Genomic DNA, 23218 nt, shown 5'->3' with positions numbered 1-23218 from the left:
GAACATGACAGACTTGGTGGGAGAAAGAGAGTGTTAGGGAGAGATATATACAGTCTGTATTCAAGGCTTCCTTGGCATTAGATATCATAACAACCCTGCTAGCTGTACCCTCTCTGCCCTACTTGGCCTCTTTCCTGTGTGTTTTCTAAACAACCCAGCCCAGGTCTCTTTAGTTCAGTCACATCTAAGCCATCTATCTCCTTCAAATCTGCAGCCGGCCATATTGTCTTCCCCCTCCAACTCAAGTCTGCTTTCATTGCCAGGAACATGTCACCATTAGGTCTACAAGACTGTCATTTATTCATTCCTCACATGAGTAATTTAAAGGGCTTCTGGGTGATTTTGCTATGCCAATTTCTCTCAGCTCCACTGTGCCGAATCTGCCCTCTGGGTCTTTGTCCCACCTGTGTGTGTCAGACTAGTTTCAATTCTCCTCTGTCCCTAAGACTTGGCTTGACTAAGTTGAGAGCAAAACATATTGAATTAATTTAAGGCCTGTAGGAGGGCCTGTAGGAGGGCCTGTAGGGGGGCCTGTAGGAGGGCCTGTAGGAGGGCCTGTAGGAGGGCCTGTAGGGGGGCCTGTAGGGGGGCCTGTAGGGGGGCCTGTAGGGGGGCCTGTAGGAGGGCCTGTAGGAGGGCCTGTAGGAGGGCCTGTAGGAGGGCCTGTAGGGGGGCCTGTAGGAGATGTACTTGGTGTATTTCTAATATTGTCCAGTAGTTGATATAGTATTTCAGGACTATTTTAGCATGTGATTCATAACTGTTCCTTCCCCCCATACTCTCTCTCTCCCCCATCCCTCTCTCTCTGTCTCCCCCCACCCTCTCTCTGTTTGGCTGAGCTGCCAGCCAATTAGGAAAGACATGTTATTTACATCTGAAGCAGAGTACCCAGCAGGCAGCAGCGCTCATGGGTCTGTTTGGATTGGGTGTTCGGTGCTTGTTATTGGAAACAGCTGAGCCAAGTACGACTGTTTGTTTGCTGTTGACTAGGTGTGTGTGTGTGTGTGTGTGTGCGTGCCTGCGTGATTTTTACTTTCTGTGTGTGTGTGTGTGTGTGTGTGTGTGTGTGTGTGTGTGTGTGTGTGTGTGTGTGTGTGTGTAGCTGAGTGCCTGACCGCCCGAGGTGTGTGTGATGAGAACACATGCTCCACTGTAATTCTCTACTAGTGTGAAGAGAGAAAGACCTGGAGGTTGTTCCTGTATTTGTGGCCAGTGTGATGATAAGTCCTCTTCACATCAGTTCAGGTAACTCACATGGATGCTCTCCTCCTTCCACAGGGGTCATAATGTCCCAGGTGATGTAAGCCCTCTGTCCGTCTCTTAAGCCAAAGATGAGCGAGGTGCAGGCCACGGTGGAGTTCTCTGTTGAGCTCCACAAGTTCTACAATGTGGACCTGTTCCAGAGAGGGTGAGTGAGTCTGTCTCTTCGTCACTGCTCTGCAGACTGACTGTCAGCCCTCTGTGGTGATACTTCTACACTGTCCTGTTTGTCAAGCACACCAAGGCTTTCTGGGGAAATTCCACGGGCCTCGATTTTCAACTTTCTGAATAACTTTACATTTAGTGTTATACTGTTGTTATTGCTTGAAGTTACAGGGACTGAAACGTTCATCCTCACTTAGCCCTCAGTCCCTATTTTGTAAATGAAAGGAAGTTTGATGGTGACATTTTGATGTCAATATAGATGTCACACGCCCTGTTCTAATGGATATGATTAAGATATGGTGGCAATGCCAGGTATCTTGTGGTGGGCCACTTTTCCTCAGCTGAACCATAATGATGATACCAGGAGGATTATTCAAATCCTTTTCAAGGCAAAGAGGTTGAATTGAGACATGTTGGTCAGTGATAATAACAAGCCTATGTCCTCCACGTAGGTTCCTCTCTCTGCACGTGAACATTCTGATCGTGACATTCTTCCATCTCATAATCGTGTTAAAATGATGTCCAGCTTTTCAGACACGCTATTGATCATTCATTCAAATGCCCGTTTATATTGATTTGTGCGTGGAAAAGTCCTCATCCTCCACCTTCTAAATCAGTCTGAGTAGAAAACACCCGCCTGGGGTCGTTGAGTTGACTAGCAAGTAAACACTGTCTCACCTCAAGAGGCCTGACTGACTTTATTTAAAGGGACACTATTTGTAGACATTTTGAGCACAGGGACTCTGTCATATCTATGTTAAGCAAGACTACCGCACGCTTCCAGACTACTGCTGTTGCTATAGGCTATTAGTCCCGTTTGTAGATGCACTCGTTTGACTAGGAGTTGTTATTTCCATCCACCGCTGATGCATGCCATGTGCAAGCTTCATGCTACCCTTTGAGAGGAATCCAGTCTAGATTTGTCACGATGGTTCCTGTACGTGGTATCAGAAACCTGTCACCCAAGTCATCAGGTCTGAGTAGTTAAACACACAACCATTATGTCTGATGAGTGATCTCTTCATTATGGTCTGGGTTGTGTTCAATAAGACACACACTGGTAAACAAAATGAAAATGAGTGTTTCTTATTGGACAAGTTCAGGTAGTCCCTCCTTGTTTCAATCTGTTTCCTTCCATTTAATACCTAATGAACACAGCCCTGATGGTGGAGCATGGTGTGATAATGGCCTTGGAACCCCGTCTTCACTGGCATACATGTAGTGCAGAGACCAGAAGTAGCAGTCTTCCTCAGCCAAGTAGAAAAACAGGCTTTTTCAGGGTCCAAGGGTTTGTGTATATTAACACAGGACCTGACGACCATTGTCTTGACAAGGACAGGTCACATGACTTGCCATTGTTGTGGTGTTTCATTCCGTGTTAGAATGCAGAGTTCCCTTAGGTTCCCTTATTGCTTCACAATGGCAGTGTAGCTGTGCTGTGACAGCTAGGCAGTGGTTTGTGTTAACAGTGGCTGTGGGTCTAACCTTTACAATAAGAGCTTTGCCTTTCCAGCTTTCACAAAACAATGTGTGGTTTATGGCGTGACATTTTAAGCTCAATGATAAACATGAATTTAGTAGTGATTTGGGCTCTTCTCCGCACATCATTCTACAATGAACTCATTAGAAAGCCTATCTAGCCTCTCCTCTTGTACACATTGATGCCTTTGTAATGTTTACAACCTTAAGGCCAAATGTGCTTCTTGCAGCAACGGTTGGCGTCAGCAAGACAAGACCACTGAGATACTGACATGCCTTCAGATCTTTATCTCCACACTGTACATTGATGTTCATCATGGAGATTGTCCTACTGTAACATTGACTCTTCACGGTCCCTGAGGCCTGAACTACTCTGGAAGCTGACATTCCAGTGTAGCGTGACACTAGTCTGCGCTAAGTGAACAATGTGTCTGTAGCCATCAGAATGCAGTCTGGCTGAGTGTCTGGTTGTAGTGGACTCAGCTGTGGAGCAGAGCAGGAAGCCGGCTGCGGCCTAGATATTCCCCCAACAGAGTTCCCATGACGTCGGCTTCAGAGAGGATGGAAAGCTCTCTTTTTGCTTCCTGCTTCACAGTGGCCTCTATCCACCGTTGTATTGCAGGGATTTTTCTTCCATTGTAATCCTTGGGCAGGCAGCCTAAACTGTTCACCTAAGTCCAAACTGTTTTTTATTTTATGAATTTTCGTGATGGAAAAACAATTACATTGTAAACTTAAATGACTAAAACCAGATATAAAATATGTAGAAAAAATAATGGACCTATATAGATTGAGTGGACAAAACATTATGAATACCTACTCTTTCCATGACATAGCTTTCACCTGTTCAGTCTATCATCCCTTATTGATGTCACTTGTTAAATCCACTTCCATCAGTGTAGATGAAGGGGAGGAGACAGGTTAAAGAAGGATTTTGAAGCCTTTAGACAACTGAGACATGGATTGTGTATGTGTGCCATTCAGAGGGTGAATGGACAAGACAAAACATTTAAGTGCCTTTGAACGGGGTTTGGTAGTAGGTGCCAGGCTCACCGGTTTGAGTGTGTCAAGAATTGCAACGCTGCTGGGTTTTTCATTCTTAACAGTTTCCCGTGTGTATCAAGAATGGTCCACCTCCCAAAGGACATCCAGCCAACTTGACACAACAGTGGGAAGCATTGGAGTCAACATGGGCAGCATTCCTGTGGAACACTTTCCTAACGTTCCTAATGTTCTGTACACTCAGTGAATATTTTAAATAATATCATCTTTAAGAATGAACCATCACCAAAATAAAAGTTTGACATTCAGGGAGAATAAAATTTTTTCCAAAACAATGAATTTAGCGGTATTAATTTTGTTATAATGTTTGAGAAAAAGAACACAGCCATGGCAAAATGCGTAAAATAGGAAACTAGCATTAAAACTGCATCATTTTCTCTCAGTTCCATGGCAGAATATGTAGAATAGCAGGAAACTAGCATTAAAACTGCATCATTTTCTCTCAGTTCCATGGCAGAATATGTAGAATCGCAGAATATTTGCTTTAAAACTGCAAAATGTTGTATCTATAGAGCCAAGAAGTCGGGCCTCTAAAATGTTCTTTAAGATGTAGCCACGCTGAGACGTGCTCATTGCCACGCCCAGCACCTAAGCCCCTTTTTGAGCCAGAAAAAAAACGGTATAGTTTCCATAGCAATGTTCCCTCTCATTTTCAGGTCTGCTGAATGCAAACTTGAAAGTTGTGAAAATTCTGTGCAACTTCCAGCGTGCGTTTACTGTGAACACTGAGGCTGTACCTGCTTTAAGTTACACTTTCAGACAATGGTCAGGTAGGCAACTGTGGCTATTTGATCATCATTTAGAGTGGTCTACCAGAGTGGCCTACCATCAAAAACAATGGAGAAAATGCATCCCATAACATTTTAACATGGAAACAGCTGTTCTATCATTCAGCCTACAGTAGCAGCCAATGTGTGGTGTTCAATGTAGGCCCACATTCCATGAGACTTTAGACTTGACATTAACCTGTTAATCCACTTGTCCTTCAGACAAGGAGGTGACTGAGAATGTTGTTGTTGTTGGATACAAGAAACCACTTTCTAAAATAAAATGCATTATTATTCCCATACCATTATTACAGAGAATCAGACAAATGATGCTACACTCTGCCTATTGGCTACTTAGATTATTCAAGCCTGTCTCATAATACAACACTCCCCTTTTTTAAGAAAAACAAAGTGCTCTTTACCAGACTGGCTTTTCAAAGATGTCTAGAAATGTAGGAAGCTGTTTCTTTGATCTCAAATCAAACACATCTTGGTGCAGAGTACACTGAGTCCTACATGTCAATACAATAGATTCCGATGTGTTCTGCCTACAACAAAATCTCTTGCACAGTTAGTTTTGCATACTAAGTCTTGCATAGTTCGTTTTGTTTCGATATGTTACATTGAAAGTGGCTAATATTGCATTGATTCGATCACAATTCCCACAGTAGAGCGAATCGTTGATAGTTTTAACTAAAGGGGAGAAAACTATAAAGTTGAATAAAGTTCAATCTCCTGCTTCTCTGCGAGGGCTCATATTTCTTCTGTCCGGCAGTCCCAGGGAGCTACGCACGAGCGCAGCTTAGAGGGAACATTGATCCATAGTGATCTCAACAGCACCTCATATGCAGAGTCCTGTGTCTGCTACGTAGATGTGATATAAGACTAGTCCATATCCTAGTGTATTTTGGTCTGTGTCCGGCTGTCTGCTTTCCTTCCATTGGAAACATATGGCGAGTCAGGAAACAAACATGGGATGTGGTTCAGACGGACACAAGAGTGGGATAGGCTGCTCCTTTCTGGTGCTGCTGCAGCATCAGACACACACACACACACACACACACACACACACACACACACACACACACACACACACGGCTTTGAGTCAGCCTAGTAGTCAGGTTATACCAGCCACGGCTTCGAGCCAGTCTAGTAGTCAGGTTATACCAGCCACAGCTCTGAATCAGCCTAGTAGTCAGGTTATACCAGCCACAGCTTCGAGCTAGTCTAGTAGTCGGGTTATACCAGCCACGGCTTTGAGCCGGTCTAGTAGTCAGGTTATACCAGCCACGGCTTCGAGTCAGCCTAGTAGTCAGGTTATACCAGCCACGGCTCCGAGTCAGCCTAGTAGTCAGGTTATACCAGCCACGGCTCTGAATCAGCATAGTAGTCAGGTTATACCAGCCACGGCTCCGAGTCAGCCTAGTAGTCAGGTTATACCAGCCACGGCTCCGAGCCAGCCTAGTAGTCAGGTTATACCAGCCACGGCTTCGAGCCAGCCTAGTAGTCAGGTTATACCAGCCACGGCTCCGAGCCAGCCTAGTAGTCAGGTTATACCAGCCACGGCTCCGAGCCAGCCTAGTAGTCAGGTTATACCAGCCACGGCTCCGAGCCAGCCTAGTAGTCAGGTTATACCAGCCACGGCTCCGAGCCAGCCTAGTAGTCAGGTTATACCAGCCACGGCTTCGAGCCAGCCTAGTAGTCAGGTTATACCAGCCACGGCTCCGAGCCAGCCTAGTAGTCAGGTTATACCAGCCACGGCTTCGAGCCAGCCTAGTAGTCAGGTTATACCAGCCAAACATCTCTTCCACATCTGGGAAATGTACATTCAAACGGAGACCGCATGTTGTAATACTGTCCTGTCCTGAGCAGAGCACTGACCAGCAGACAGTCTCCGAGTAGGACTGCTGTTCTAGGATCAGGTCCACCCAGGCTGTCATGTGATCTTATTCATTATGATTGTAAAGAGAGAACTGATCCCAGATCAGTACATGTTTGTTTGAATATGGGCCCTGGTCTTTCTTTACTCATCAATACTTTAAATGTGAGTTTAACACACGAGTGAGTGTTAAAGAAAGTGCTCATTATTCATTCATGAAAAGTGAAAGCTCGTTTTACATGCCTTTAGTAAACCTACACAGACTGTTCTCTTCTTACGAGGCTGTCTCTCCCCTGTCTCCGCTCTAAACTACAGGCCTATAGGTTAGTCAGGTTATAAACTCTTACTCTTTCTATACACTGCCTTCAAAGTATTCATACCTCCTGACCTGTTCCACATGTTGTTACAGCCTGGATTCAAAATGGATTAAATAGATGTTTCTCACCCATCTACTCACACAACCTCATGACAAAATGAAAACAGGTTTTTAGAAATGTTTGCAAATTTATTGAAAAATGAAATGCAGTAATCTCAGGATGCATGTTTTGGAATATTTTTATTCTGTACAGACATTTTTTCTCTGTCATTTAGGTTCGTATTGTAGAGTAACTACAATGTTGTTGATTGAGTTTTCTCCCATCACAGCCATTAAACTCTAACCTTTTTAAACTAACCATTGGCCTCATGGTGAAATCCCTGAGCAGTTTCCTTCCTCTCTGGGCAACTGAGTTAGGAAGGACGCCTGTATCTTTGTAGTGACTGGGTGTATTGATACACCATCCAAAGTGTAGTTAATAACTTCACCATGCTCAAAGGGATATTCAATGTCTGCTTTTTTTATTTGTACCAATCTACCAATAGGTACCCTTCTTTGCGAGGCATTAGAATCTGTGTTTGAAATTCACTACTCGACTAAGGGATCTTACAGATAATTCTGTGTGTGGGGTACAGAGGTGAGGTAGTCATTCAAAAATGGCACACACAGTGAGTCCATGCAACTTATTATGTGACTTGTTAAGCACATGTTTACTCCTGAACTTATTTAGGCTTGACTCAATAAAGGGGCTGAATACTTATTTATTTAAGACATTTCAGCTTTTCATCTTTTATTAATCTCTCAAAAAAAATCTAAAAACATATTCCACTTTGTAATTATGGGGTATGGTGTGTAGGCAAGTGACAAAAAAACAAACATTTAATCCATTTGAAATTCAGGCTGTAATACACCAGAATGTGGAAAAAGTCAAGGGGTGTGAATACTTCCTGAAGGCTCTGTAGGCTAGAGATTTTTAATAGGCCAATTGTTCTAATTTCCATTTGGTTAAAGCTACAGTATGTCCCATCAAATGAGTTCTGTGCTTAGAATTCCTACATTTTGTAGAGACCTTGGACTAGAACATGCCGTGTCTACCTGCCTCATCAAGATGTTGGACTGACAGCTGCAAGAGCCTGGGTTCCAGTCCTGGTAGGGCTGACCTCTGAACACTATGTCCTCCCTGTTGTTTTCATTGCTAACTGTTCGTTTGTCTCCCAGGTTCTACCAGATCCGTGCCAGTATGAAAGTGCCACCACGAGTCCCTCACAAAGTAGAGGCCAGTCTACTCCACCCACCAGGTCTGTTAACACACACACTCGCTTTCTCTCTCTCTCGCTCTCTCTCGCTAAAATGCTTTAGTTGTGTGTTTCAACCATAAAGAAATCGCCTTCTTTTGTATTATTAATAATAATAATTTGTGTATCTGTTTTCAGGAAATTTGTCTTGCATCTCAAACCACATCACAGCACAGTAGGGGTTAGTTGTTTATTCAGTTGACTTATACTGGTGGGAATTGCTGATTTCTGGGCTCTGGGGGTTTGTAAAGATGGAGTCAGTATCTGTGGCCTGATGGTAGGAGCTGTGCTCCTGGTTGAGTGGGTGTGTCAGGTCAGTGGCAATTCTCACTCCTGCCCTCACTACTCTCTCCAAGAACAGCGCTTCCATGTTCTTCAGATTAACTCCACTTCTTTTGCAGCTGTTTTTATTACAGATGGATAGCTGTTTGTACCAGGCTTGGAAACACAATGTGGTTGTTTTTATTACAGATGGATAGCTGTTTGTACCAGGCTTGGAAACACAATGTGGTTGTTTTTATTACAGATGGATAGCTGTTTGTACCAGGCTTGGAAACACAATGTGGTTGTTTTTATTACAGATGGATAGCTGTTTGTACCAGGCTTGGAAACACAATGTGGTTGTTTTTATTACAGATGGATAGCTGTTTGTACCAGGCTTGGAAACACAATGTGGTTGTTTTTATTACAGATGGATAGCTGTTTGTACCAGGCTTGGAAACACAATGTGGTTGTTTTTATTACAGATGGATAGCTGTTTGTACCAGGCTTGGAAACACAATGTGGTTGTTTTTATTACAGATGGATAGCTGTTTGTACCAGGCTTGGAAACACAATGTGGTTGTTTTTATTACAGATGGATAGCTGTTTGTACCAGGCTTGGTAACACAATGTGGTTGTTTTTATTACAGATGGATAGCTGTTTGTACCAGGCTTGGAAACACAATGTGGTTGTTTTTATTACAGATGGATAGCTGTTTGTACCAGGCTTGGTAACACAATGTGGTTGTTTTTATTACAGATGGATAGCTGTTTGTACCAGGCTTGGAAACACAATGTGGTTGTGTTTATTACAGATGGATAGCTGTTTGTACCAGGCTTGGAAACACAATGTGGTTGTTTTTATTACAGATGGATAGCTGTTTGTACCAGGCTTGGAAACACAATGTGGTTGTTTTTATTACAGATGGATAGCTGTTTGTACCAGGCTTGGAAACACAATGTGGTTGTTTTTATTTTGTTCACCTGATATTTCTGATAAATACAGTCCTTGTTGTCCCTTGTTTATCTGTCGTGTTTGAGTCCAGGAGAGTTTTGAGTCAATTATAGTTCCAAGATATTTGTATTGCTCAACTGATTCTATTTTAAGTCGATGTGGATGGGCCCGGTATCATCTTTTATATTTCTGAGGTTTGTCATTTCCTTTGTTTTCCCTCATTTAAGAATGTGTTTTCCTTATTTCTGTCCTGTAGTCGTCCCGGACACCTCTATTAAACGCTTGCTGTATCATCTGCATACTTTACTGTTCCACCTTCTGGTGTTATTTGGGTGCAAACGTTAGTGTAGAGGGTGAACCGAACCAGCAAAAGGACACTGCTCTGGGATCCCCTTCTATTGGTGGTTAGTGGGTTCTGATGTATTCACACTGAACCTCACTCTTCTGACCCGACTGGTGAGAGCACCTGATCCAGTTGATGAGACGTGTGTTGATGTCCATGGTCGCACGTTTCTTCACCAGAATATCAGGATGTAATGTGTCCAAGGCAGATAAAGAAATCTACAAAAAGTATTGTGGCATATGAACATGGTTTATCCAGATCATGTAGATTTTATGAAGGAGGAAGGCCAGTGTATCTTCAGTTCCACGGCCTGGTTTATATGGCATCTGGAACGAGTCCAGAGGCTCTCTGTGTGCAGGAGAAGGTGTCCCAGGACAATGGGGTCCAAACATTAGATTATCACAGAGGTCAAGCAGATGGGATGACCAGCAGATGTGAATGGGCACAATAGTTTCAGCCAGATTTGGGCGGTTCTGCTGCTGTCTAATGACATTTGAAAAAGTATTCTGTACATGTTACACAGCCATTTACACTCCCTGATAACATCCCACTTAGACCATCACAGCCTTTTGCTTTCTGAGGTTTGAGTTTGGAGAAGACCTGAAAGACAACCTTTTCAGAGATGATTCTGGGACTGTCATTTGGGAGGGGTAAGTAATTTACAGAAATCCTGTCCGTTGTTTTAAATATGGCAAAGCAGTGGTTCAGGTGATTGGCTAGATTGTTATCAGTAAGTGGTAGTGCTGCCAAGGTGTTCTTCTCCATACCCATCGTTTGGTTAGACATTCCCATGCCTCCCATGTATTGTTATTTTCAAGTATGTTTTCCATTTTGAGTTAGTAATCCAAGTTGTTGTTTTTTTATCTGTTGTTTAATGTCTTTGAATGGATTTCATCAGAGTTGTATCCACACCTTGACTTTTTCCTCATTTTCTTACATCCTTATTCTAAAATGGATGACATTTTTGCATCTCATTTACATAAGTATTCAGACCCTTTACTCATAATGGGTTCTGACTTCTAAACTTGAAATATTGTTAATCATCAGGTATCCTATGGAAAGGAGGAGGGCCACAGTCTGGTTTCTACACCAGAAGTGAATGGGTATCTGTAGGAGGAATGTATATGGTGGGGTCAATTAAGGGTGGATATGAGCCAGAGGCTTGGAATGTACTGAGTAAAGGAAAGGCAATCACATGGTTTTGGTCACTGATAAGGGTGGAGAGATGTGGAATGGGGTGCTGAGGTCAGCTCACATTAAGGGAGAAGGAACAGTTTATTTACCTGCATCACTTAACTTCCTGCCTAGCAATAAAGATATCATATTTTAGAGGGAAGGAGGAGACTTCACCCAAATTGGGGTGTATATACTTGTGCTGGTGGGAACATTGTCTGTTCGCTGTCTGACCCTTTGGGTGAATAAACTTGGTTTGATCTTTAAAAATCATCCATGAGTTTTTACTCAGTTCATTTAGAACCTAACACTCAGTACTTTGTTGAAGTACCTTTGGCAGTGGTTACAGCCTCAAGTCTTCTTGGGTATGACGCTATAAGCTCAGCACACCTGTATTTGGGGAGTTTCTCCCATTCTTCTCTGAAGATTCTCTCAAGCTCTGTCAGGTTGGATGGGAAGCGTCGCTGCACAGCTATTTTCAGGTCTCTCCAGAGTAGAGGTCGACCGATTAATCGGAATGGCCGATTTAATTAGGGCCGATTTCAAGTTTTCATAACAATCGGAAATCGGTATTTTTGGACGCTGATTTGGCCGAATATATATATATATATATATATATATTTTTTTTACACCTTTATTTAACTAGGCAAGTCAGTTAAGAACGCATTCTTATTTTCAATGATGGCCTAGGAACGGTGGGTTAACTGCCTTGTTCAGGGGCAGAACGACAGATTTTTACCTTGTCAGCTCGGGGATTCAATCTTGCAACCTTACGGTTAACTAGTCCAACGCTCTAACCACCTGCTTTACATTGCACTCCACGAGAAGCCTGCCTGTTACGCGAACGCAGTAAGAAGCCAAGGTAAGTTGCTAGCTAGCATTAAACTTATCTTATAAAAAACAATCAATCAATCATAATCACTAGTTAACTACACATGGTTGATGATATTACTAGTTTATCTAGCCTGTCCTGCGTTGCATATAATCGCTTAGGTACACGTTGCTCCAACGTGTACCTAACCATAAACATCAATGCCTTTCTTAAAATCAATACACAAGTATATATTTTTAAACCTGCATATTTAGTTAATATTGCCTGCTAACATGAATCTCTTTTAACTAGGGAAAATGTGTCACTTCTCTTGCAAACAGAGTCAGGGTATATGCAGCAGTTTGGGCCGCCTGGCTCGTTGCGAACTGTGTGAAGACTATTTCTTCCTAACAAAGACAGCCGACTTCGCCAAACGGGGGATGATTTAACAAAAGCGCGTTTGCGAAAAAAGCACAATCGTTGCACGACTGTACCTAACCATAAACATCAATGCCTTTCTTAAAATCAATACACAAAGTATATATTTTTAAACCTGCATATTTAGCTAAAAGAAATCCAGGTTAGCAGGCAATATTAACCAGGTGAAATTGTGTCACTTCTCTTGCGTTCATTGCACGCAGAGTTAGGGTATATGCAACAGTTTGGGCCGCCTGGCTCGTTGCGAACTAATTTGCCAGAATTGTACGTAATTATGACATAACATTGAAGGTTGTGCAATGTAACAGGAATATTTAGACTTAGGGATGCCACCCGTTAGATAAAATACGGACCAGTTCCGTATTTCACTGAAAGAATAAACGTTTTGTTTTCGAGATGATAATTTCCGGATTCGACCATATTAATGACCTAAGGCTCGTATTTCAGTGTGTTTATTGTATTATAATTAAGTCTATGATTTGATAGAGCAGTCTGACTGAGCGGTGGTAGGCAGCAGCAGGCTCGTAAGCATTCATTCAAGCAGCACTTTCGTGCGTTTTGCCAGCAGCTCTTCGCTGTGCTTCAAGCATTGCACTGTTTATGACTTCAAGCCTATCAACTCCCAAGATTAGGCTGGTGAACCCGATGTGAAATGGCTAGCTAGTTAGCGGGTGCGCGCTAATAGCGTTTCAAACATCACTCGCTCTGAGACATGGAGTAGTTGTTCCCCTTGCCCCTCATGGGTAACGCTGCTTCGAGGGTGGCTGTTGTCGATGTGTTCCTGGTTCGAGCCCAGGTAGGAGCTAGGAGAGGGACGGAAGCTATACTGTTACACTGGCAATACTAAAGTGCCTATAAGAACATCCAATAGTCAAAGGTATATGAAATACAAATGGTATAGAGAGAAATAGTCCTATAATTCCTATAATAACTACAACCTAAAACTTCTTACCTGGGAATATTGAAGACTCATGTTAAAAGGAACCACCAGCTTTCATATGTTCTCATGTTCTGAGCAAGGAACTTAAATGTTAGCTTTCTTACATGGCACATATTGCACTTTTACTTTCTTCTCCAACACTTTGTTTTTGCATTATTTAAACCAAATTGAACATGTTTCATTATTTATTTGAGGCTAAATAGATTTTATTGATGTATTATATTAAGTTAAAATAAGTGTTCATTCAGTATTGTTGTAATTGTCATTATTACAAATAAATAAATTGGGCGATTAATCGGCAGCTGCTTTTTTTGGGCCCTCCAATAATCGGTATCGGCGTTGAAAAATCTTAATCAGTCGACATCTACTCCAGAGATGTTCGATCGGTTTCAAGTCCGGGCTCTGGCTGGGCCACTCAAGGACATTCAGAGACTTGTCCCGAAGCCACTCCTCCGTTGTCTTGGCTGTGTGCTTAGGGTCATTGTCCTGTTGGAAGGTGAACCTTCGCCCCAGTCTGAAGTCCTGAGCACTCTGGAACATGTTTTCATCAATGATCTCTGTACTTTGCTCCATTCATCTTTCCCTTGATCCTGACTAGTCTCTCAGTCCCTGCTGCTGAAAAACATCCCCACAGCATGATGCTGCCACCACCATACTTCACTGTAGGGATGGTGCCAGGTTTCCTCCAGACTTGACGCTTGGCATTCAGGTCAGAGGAACTCTGGAGCTCTGTCAGAGTTACCATTGTGTTCTTGGTCACTTACCTGACCAAAGCCTTTCTCCCCCGATTGCTGCAGACATTGTTTGATACCCTTTCCCAGATCTGTACCTCAACACAATCCTGTCTCGGATCTGTACGGACAATTCCTTGGACCTCATGGCTTGGTTTTTCCTCTGACATGCAATGTCAACTGTGGGACCTTTTATATAGACAGCTGTGTGGCTTTCCAAATCATGTCCAATCAATTGAATTTACAACAGGTGGACTCCAATCAAGTTGTAGAAACATCCTCAAGGATGATCAATGGAAACAGGATGCACCTGAGCTCAATTTCGAGTCTCATAGCAAAGGGTCTGAATACTTATGTAAATAAGGTATTTCTGTTAGTTTTTTTTGGGGGGGGGGGCTTGCAAACATTTCTAAAAACCTGTTTTCACTTTGTCATTATGGGGTATTGTGTGTAGATTATTTTTTAAAATCAATTTTAGAATAAGGCTGTAACGTAACAACATGTAGAAAATGTCATGGGTGTCTGAATACTTTCAGAACACAGTCAGTAACATTTATTCACCCAAAGGGTCAGACAGCGAACAGTAATGGTCCCATTCAGAACACACTGTATGTAGTCAGTAATGGTCCCATTCAGAACACACTGTATGTAGTCAGTAATGGTCCCATTCAGAACACAATTTATGTAGTCAGTAATGGTCCCATTCAGAACACAATTTATGTAGTCAGCAATGGTCCCATTCAGAACACAATTTATGTAGTCAGCAATGGTCCCATTCAGAACACACTGTGTGTAGTCAGCAATGTCCCATTCAGAACACACTGTGTGTAGTCAGCGATGGTCCCATTCAGAACACACTGTGTGTAGTCAGCAATGTCCCATTCAGAACACACTGTGTGTAGTCAGCGATGGTCCCATTCAGAACACACTGTGTGTAGTCAGCAGCGATGGTCCCATTCAGAACACGCTGTGTGTAGTCGGCAGCGATGGTCCCATTCAGAACACGCTGTGTGTAGTCGGCAGCGATGGTCCCATTCAGAACACGCTGTGTGTAGTCGGCAGCGATGGTCCCATTCAGAACACGCTGTGTGTAGTCGGCAGCGATGGTCCCATTCAGAACACGCTGTGTGTAGTCGGCAGCGATGGTCCCATTCAGAACACGCTGTGTGTAGTCGGCAGCGATGGTCCCATTCAGAACACGCTGTGTGTAGTCGGCAGCGATGGTCCCATTCAGAACACGCTGTGTGTAGTCGGCAGCGATGGTCCCATTCAGAACACGCTGTGTGTAGTCGGCAGCGATGGTCCCATTCAGAACACGCTGTGTGTAGTCGGCAGCGATGGTCCCATTCAGAACACGCTGTGTGTAGTCGGCAGCGATGGTCCCATTCAGAACACGCTGTGTGTAGTCGGCAGCGATGGTCCCATTCAGAACACGCTGTGTGTAGTCGGCAGCGATGGTCCCATTCAGAACACGCTGTGTGTAGTCGGCAGCGATGGTCCCATTCAGAACACGCTGTGTGTAGTCAGCAGCGATGGTCCCATTCAGAACACGCTGTGTGTAGTCAGCGATGGTCCCATTCAGTTCCTCAATCTTTTTGTTTGTTTCACATACTTTATCCAAGGTTTTTCAGATGTAACGTTCTGTTTGTAGCGATGTGAGAGCAAGATGGAATTATGATCCGAGTCCAAGTGGTGCCATATGCTTTATAACCATTCGTTATGCTTCATTAACAGAGATGTAGTGTTTTTGGATTGCGAGTGTAGCAGGTTACATATTGTTCATCATTTGGGAGGGTTTTGTTTAAGTTCTTGGTTCTCCTTCAACATATTTTACTATGAAGGGAATGATTAGGCTGGACATTAAGGAACTGGGTCCTTGATACTATTTTCTAGTGTACGTGACCACCTATAAAAGCTAGGCTGTGTGGTTGATTCATTTGTCAGAGAGGTTATCTCAAAGGGCACCAAGCTGACAGATGGTAAATATGATATGAAGTTCTCTAAATCGTCTGGTCTGATTTTAGGCGTTCCAGAATGGTGAAGCTGCTATTTTAATGTGAAAGATGCTATTCACCTACAGTTCCAATGTGTTAGTTGAATATCCATTGGAACTGACAGTGATACTCTTGGTTGAAAGACATTGAGGGAAGCCCTTCAGATGAATGTGGATTTGGTCTACTCCTCCTTTTGGGTTTTGTTGTTGCTTTGGAGCTGGCAGAGTGGCAGGACTGGTTGATCTCACAAAACCAGCCTTGTTCCCAGCTCTTTTCTGAGTCCTGGCAGCCTGGAGCAGTCACAGCTCATCCCTGCCCTGGTCGGCACTGAGAGGAATGCCTTCGCTTCCTCCACTCCAGCCTCACAATACGCTGCATTCTGTCCCCCAACAACCAATCCTCCTGTCACAATGAGGATTAAGAGGGGACAAATGAGGATGAGATTGCAGGATGCTCCAGTGTTTTCTGCTCTGAGCCTGATATGATTGCAGGATGCTCCAGTGTTTTCTGCTCTGAGCCTGATATGATTGCAGGATGCTCCAGTGTTTTCTGCTCTGAGCCTGATAGGAGTCAGTGAGAGGCTAAGGGCTTTAGCTGAATGTGATTGGTTCTTCCTCCTCACCTCAACCCTGGCATTTCTAAGTGGCCCATTAATAGGAGGCCTTGTCTCTGGTCTCTTGCCAGCCAGGTCTCTCTGACATTGGTAGTACACCCAATTGACTAGAGTTGGTGTTATACTTTAAGTGGTGAAAAAGGCAAATTCCCCAAAATTGGGTTGTTTCATTTTCATGTTCATTTTCAGCAGAAAGCTGTTCCATTAGCTTGTATTCTATTTTCCTCCTGCAGTATGGTGTTTTCCATCCTGGGTTGGTGGAGTCCTGTTCTTCACTGGTCTTTCCCTCCACAGCTGATCACATAGTTGCAGGTTCTATAGTGCTGTTAGTTCCTCCACAGCTGATCACATAGTTGCAGGTTCTATAGTGCTGTTAGTTCTTCCACGGCTGATCACATAGTTGCAGGTTCTATAGTGCTGTTAGTTCCTCCACAGCTGATCACATAGTTGCAGGTTCTATAGTGCTGTTAGTTCCTCCACAGCTGATCTCATAGTTGCAGGTTCTATAGTGCCGTTAGTTCCTCCACAGCTGATCACATAGTTGCAGGTTCTATAGTGCTGTTAGTTCCTCCACAGCTGATCACATAGTTGCAGGTTCTATAGTGCTGTTAGTTCCTCCACAGCTGATCACATAGTTGCAGGTTCTATAGTGCTGTTAGTTCCTCCACAGCTGATCTCATAGTTGCAGGTTCTATAGTGCTGTTAGTTCTTCCACGGCTGATCTCATAGTTGCAGGTTCTATAGTGCTGTTAGTTCCTGCACAGCTGATCACATAGTTGCAGGTTCTATAGTGCTGTTAGTTCCTCCACAGCTGATCACATAGTTGCAGGTTCTATAGTGCTGTTAGTTCCTGCACAGCTGATCACATAGTTGCAGGTTCTATAGTGCTGTTAGTTCCTGCACGGCTGATCACATAGTTGCAGGTTCTATAGTGCTGTTAGTTCCTGCACAGCTGATCACATAGTTGCAGGTTCTATAGTGCTGTTAGTTCTTCCACGGCTGATCTCATAGTTGCAGGTTCTATAGTGCTGTTAGTTCTTCCACGGCTGATCACATAGTTGCAGGTTCTATAGTGCTGTTAGTTCCTCCACGGCTGATCTCATAGTTGCAGGTTCTATAGTGCTGTTAGTTCCTCCACGGCTGATCTCATAGTTGCAGGTTCTATAGTGCTGTTAGTTCCTCCACGGCTGATCTCATAGTTGCAGGTTCTGTAGTGCCGTTAATGACCTAGAAAGGATAGGAAATGGTTAGTCAGGCTTGTAAGCCATCAGCCATGTGTAAAAACAACCAACAGACTGACTGCGTCTGTTTGCTGTGTCTATGCTGCCAGGACATGCCTCAGACTGCTGCCAGGTCACAGCTGACATCCTGGATGTCTGCTAGAGGGAACATGTACCGTAAGCTGTTCATAGGAAGATAACTGGCCAACTTCTCACCGGTACCTAGTAGTGTGTATTGATGTACGTTTTCTGCATTCAAACAAATATCTTCTCATTACAGGTTCTGATCTGGCCTTCCCTGCAGCTGTGGTCGATGACGTCATCTGCAGCAAGACCTTCCAGATCCTCTATAAGAACGAGGAGGTGGTTGTCAATGATGTGCTGGTGTTCAAAATCATGATGCTGCTGGATGAGAAGAAGGTAAGGAAGCTAGACTGTAGGCTGAGATGAGGAAGCTAGACTTTAGGCTGAGACGAGGAAGCTAGACTTTAGGCTGAGACGAGGAAGCTAGACTGTAGGCTGAGACGAGGAAGCTAGACTGTAGGCTGGAACGAGGAAGCTAGACTGTAGGCTGGGACGAGGAAGCTAGACTGTAGGCTGAGACGAGGAAGCTAGACTGTAGGCTGGGACGAGGAAGCCAGACTGTAAGCTGAGACGAGGAAGCTAGACTGTAGGCTAAGACGAGGAAGCTAGACTGTAGGCTGAGACGAGGAAGCTAGACTGTAGGCTGAGACGAGGAAGCTAGACTGTAGGCTGAGACGAGGAAGCTAGACTGTAGGCTAAGACGAGGAAGCTAGACTGTAGGCTAAGACGAGGAAGCTAGACTGTAGGCTGAGACGAAGAAGCTAGACTGTAGGCTGAGACGAGGAAGCTAGACTGTAGGCTGAGACGAGGAAGCTAGACTGTAGGCTGAGACGAGGAAGCTAGACTGTAGGCTGAGACGAGGAAGCTAGACTGTAGGCTGAGACGAGGAAGCTAGACTGTAGGCTGAGACGAGGAAGCTAGACTGTAGGCTGAGACGAGGAAGCTAGACTGTAGGCTGAGACGAGGAAGCTAGACTGTAGGCTGAGACGAGGAAGCTAGACTGTAGGCTGAGACCTTGACCAATGACCAAGTTGTCATTGTGCTGGTTAGAATCAGTTCTGCTATAGAGGACAATATGCTCACTTTCACTGAGGCTCTGGCTAGCCTGTGTTCAAATGTCCACAGTAGCATACTACTTACAATGCCCAATACATTGCTTCATACTGAGTGTGTTTGAGTTGCACTGCAGGCTATTTAGCTATAATGTAGACAATTTAGCCTAATATCTCACATGGATATTGTTCACAATAGCATGTTATAAAATAAATACGTGGTATGATGGTATGGATATAGGAAGAGAGACGTGGTATGATGGTATGGATATAGGAAGAGAGACGCGGTATGATGGTATGGATATAGGAAGAGAGACGTGGTATGATGGTATGGATATAGGAAGAGAGACGCGGTGTGATGGTATGGATATAGGAAGAGAGACGCGGTGTGATGGTATGGATATAGGAAGAGAGACGCGGTGTGATGGTATGGATATAGGAAGAGAGACGTGGTATGATGGTATGGATATAGGAAGAGAGACGTGGTGTGATGGTATGGATATAGGAAGAGAGACGTGGTATGATGGTATGGATATAGGAAGAGACTCTAGATATGTTTTTTCCTCTCTGAAGGGTTTCCTCTGATTTCTATCCATTCATACTAATGTACTACTAAGAATGCATGCCCAGTACTGCACATTGCTTCATACTACATAGTACGTACTACTAAGAATGCATGCCCAGTACTGCACATTGCTTGCTTCATACTATGTAGTACATACTACTAAGAATGCATGCCCAGTACTGCACATTGCTTCATACTATGTAGTACATACTACTAAGAATGCCTGCCCAGTACTGCACATTGCTTCATACTATGTAGTACATACTACTAAGAATGCATGCCCAGTACTGCACATTGCTTCATACTATGTAGTACATACTACTAAGAATGCCTGCCCAGTACTGCACATTGCTTCATACTATGTAGTACATACTACTAAGAATGCATGCCCAGTACTGCACCTTGCTTCATACTACATAGTACGCTAGTGAATGGTGCTCTTGGGTTGTTGTCATGGTGGAAATCAGTTCCTCTGTCGATGGGAAATAGGCTCACTTTCACTATCACTCACTCAGTTTTTTCCCCCTCTGAAATGATTGTTTCCCCTGTCTGTTTCTATCCCTCTTCAGGTAGAAGAATCCCTCAATGACATGGACTTCCAGCTCTCTCTGGAGTTATACTTCACAGATGGAGACTTCTCGTACGTTTCACCATGGCCGAACACTGTGCTTCTCATGCTGTTACCAAACCTGTGTTCAAACACCATTTGAAATCTTAGATACTGTACTTTTAGTATTTTCTTTAGCCTGCCCAGAAAGACGGATGGATGGGGGTTGCAGGTTTGTAACTAATACACCAGGCAAGCTCAGTCAAGCCCAGATTAAGTTTTTTTAAATTCTTCAAGTAGTATTTTAACCCAGATCTGGCTATTTTTAGATAAAGATTGTGTTTTTGAACCTCTGCTATGGTGTCCTTAACAAACCCTGTCTGCCGGCACGTTTTAGACACGTCTGATGGTGTCTGTTTATACCAAGGGAGTGTGCAGCAGTGCATTTCAAGTAGATTTTCCAATACTTTAGATGGAAACATTGCACACAGTTGTTTATATTCTTTATGTTTCTATATGAATACATGTTTCTATTGTATGATTTGAGTTTCTCCAGCAGATATGTTGTTTCCCACTAGGCCCGAGGAGCTCAGCTCCCTGCAGAACATCAGCAGTCGTTCGCTCCGCTTGCACTTTAGCCTGAACCGAGGCATCCACCAACACATCAATATCATGTTCGACTACTTCCACCTGTCTGTCGTCTCTATGGCCGTCCACGCATCCCTGGTTGCCCTGCACCAACCCCTCATCAGGTAACACACACACACACACACACTGTATAGGGAATAGGGTGTGACTTCAGACTGACTTGGATATATCATCACTTCAATAAATAAGCATAGATCCTGTAAGTCTGTCTGGATAAGAGCGTCTGCTAAATGACTTAAATGTAAATGTACACTATATTCCTCCAACCTCCAGTTCAGACTTTGTCTTCAGTGCAGTAGAACTGAAAGCTGTTCACCAGTAAGGCCTGATTCCTTACTGGCTGTTTGTCTGTTGTAGTTTCCCCCGGCTAGTGAAGAGTACATGGCTGAACCGCAACGCCCCCCAGCAGAGTAAAGACTCTGTCATCCCGGCCCTGGAGAATGTGGTGTTTGGAACCAGCTATGTCAAACAGCTGTCTGTTGATGTAAGTATAGGTTAGGCCTCAGGGCTGTCTTCCTCTAAAACAAAATGTTGGTCGACTGAGAGTTGTCTGTTCTAAAACATGTATTTTTCCATATATAGACACACCCTATGTGTTTTAATAAAATCAACTGTATGTACTGAGCTTGTCTGATACTTTAAGGGCACTGTGATTCAATAATTAAGATGCACAAATTACTTGAGGGAGCCAGAGATCAGCATAACCAAATGAAAAATACATTTTCCTGACCCTCCTCCTGCCGCTCCTGCTATGGCGTTTCCACTGGATCAGACCATGATATTTTCCCTTTTATCGAAGGGAGGAAGCTGGAAAGATTTTTCAAATACATTCAGGAACTATTGTCATTCTCAGTGGGTGTAAAAACATACTTTGTTGACTTGTTGTTTGAGGTAAAGAAATAAACACTTTGATAAGCTCCACAGCTCATTAGTGGTGGTGAGGTAAGACCATCACAGATACTATCAGACTTCCCCAAATGGCCATATTTCTACATTTCCACATTTGCACACAGGCCAGGAAGCCTAGGTCTACTTCTATGGATAATCAGATGCGCATCCTTACACAATATTATCAGGTGCGCTCCAAACATAATACAATGAATAAATTAACCAAACTCTTAAATGGAATGAAATAAACCAAAACGTGTTTCCCACGAGTGTAGCATAGGTTGTGAGCTCTGCAAACAACGTGTTCACTGACAATGAGAATGGTCATTCCAAACCAATTACTCCTAGACCTCCAGATAAATCAGTCATCTCTCACTAATGGTTCCAGTAGCTCTTCTTCCCTGACTGTAGGCCGAATAATAACATGTTGAATCTATTACAGAAATGGCCCTAACAAAACAAACGTAGGTAATGAGATATGATGAGAATGAAAGGTAAATGTACTACTGGTGTAATGGGGAATTGATAGAAGTTAACAATCAAAGGACAAACCATTCACACAGTTAATATGAAACAATGAATTGGCCGGAGAAGACACATTCTGAAGAGAGACGAGTCTTGTCCATCTAAGCCACACTCACCTTCTTAACTCAACATTTTAAAGGATACCCAAAGCATTATCTTCACACATACTGTACTGTAGGCCTAAGGAATACTCTCATAAACGGTGTCGGGTCCAAAGCACAAGACATTTATGGAAAACCAATGCAATTTCGCTTATTTTCTCCATTCTATCAAATGGCTTGAGGTACCAAAGCAAACACCCTCTCGGCACGCGTGCCTTACATTGCCGATGCCTGTCTTAGAGTGATGGACTGTGCCATCACTGCTGCCTCCAACGGATTAGTCCACTGAGACAGGCAGGAATCAGACAGCTGTCTCGTGTGCCATGAAAAAATATCTAAAGAAATCTGTTGACCAACAGCATATCAACCAAACAATCGACCCGTCTAGTACACCTTCATCCAGAAATCCTGTTGGAGGATTCACAGATTTCATACTTATTCCCCTCCTAATTCCGGGAATCTTCCAACCATGATGTCCGAAAGTTATGTATTTTTTTTACCCTTTTTCTGCTAGTAATGACTTCTATAGGAATGAGTGTTCTGCTTCCAGGGACAAGCTGCTAGTAATGAGTGTTCTGCTTCCAGGGACAAGCTGCTAGTAATGAGTGTTCTTCTTCCAGGGACAAGCTGCTAGTAATGAGTGTTCTGCAGCCAGGGACAAGCTGCTAGTAATGAGTGTTCTGCAGCCAGGGACAAGCTGCTAGTAATGAGTGTTCCGCAGCCAGGGACAAGCTGCTAGTAATGAGTGTTCTGCAGCCAGGGACAAGCTGCTAGTAATGAGTGTTCTGCAGCCAGGGACAAGCTGCTAGTAATGAGTGTTCCGCAGCCAGGGACAAGCTGCTAGTAATGAGTGTTCTGCAGCCAGGGACAAGCTGCTAGTAATGAGTGTTCTGCAGCCAGGGACAAGCTGCTAGTAATGAGTGTTCTGCAGCCAGGGACAAGCTGCTAGTAATGAGTGTTCTGCAGCCAGGGACAAGCTGCTAGTAATGAGTGTTCTGCAGCCAGCGACAAGCTGCTAGTAATGAGTGTTCTGCAGCCAGCGACAAGCTGCTAGTAATGAGTGTTCTGCAGCCAGGGACAAGCTGCTAGTAATGAGTGTTCTGCTT

General features: G+C 43.7%; 1 protein-coding gene across 5 annotated transcripts in view; it reads left to right on the top strand.

Moving 5' to 3' along the window:
• The window catches only part of fam135a (family with sequence similarity 135 member A), a 52105-nt gene that overhangs the window by 2648 nt on the left and 26239 nt on the right, over window positions 1-23218 (top strand). For 4 of the 5 annotated variants that reach the window (XM_045687075.1, XM_045687074.1, XM_045687073.1 and 1 more), the window contains exons 2-7: window positions 1279-1408; window positions 8147-8226; window positions 17983-18122; window positions 19973-20043; window positions 20529-20702; window positions 20956-21082. In XM_045687075.1, the coding sequence (XP_045543031.1) occupies window positions 1332-1408; window positions 8147-8226; window positions 17983-18122; window positions 19973-20043; window positions 20529-20702; window positions 20956-21082 (669 nt within the window). In that variant the 5' untranslated portion in view covers window positions 1279-1331. Of the gene's footprint in view, window positions 1-1278; window positions 1409-8146; window positions 8227-8361; window positions 8405-17982; window positions 18123-19972; window positions 20044-20528; window positions 20703-20955; window positions 21083-23218 lie in introns of those variants that run through there. The other variant, XM_045687076.1, reaches the window with a different exon arrangement.

This window comes from Salmo salar, chromosome ssa01 (genome assembly GCF_905237065.1).
Source record: "Salmo salar chromosome ssa01, Ssal_v3.1, whole genome shotgun sequence".
In the NCBI taxonomy this organism is placed as follows: domain Eukaryota; kingdom Metazoa; phylum Chordata; class Actinopteri; order Salmoniformes; family Salmonidae; genus Salmo; species Salmo salar.
The sequence above is the reverse complement of the archived record's forward strand: the minus strand, read 5'-3'. Positions and strand labels throughout refer to the sequence as shown.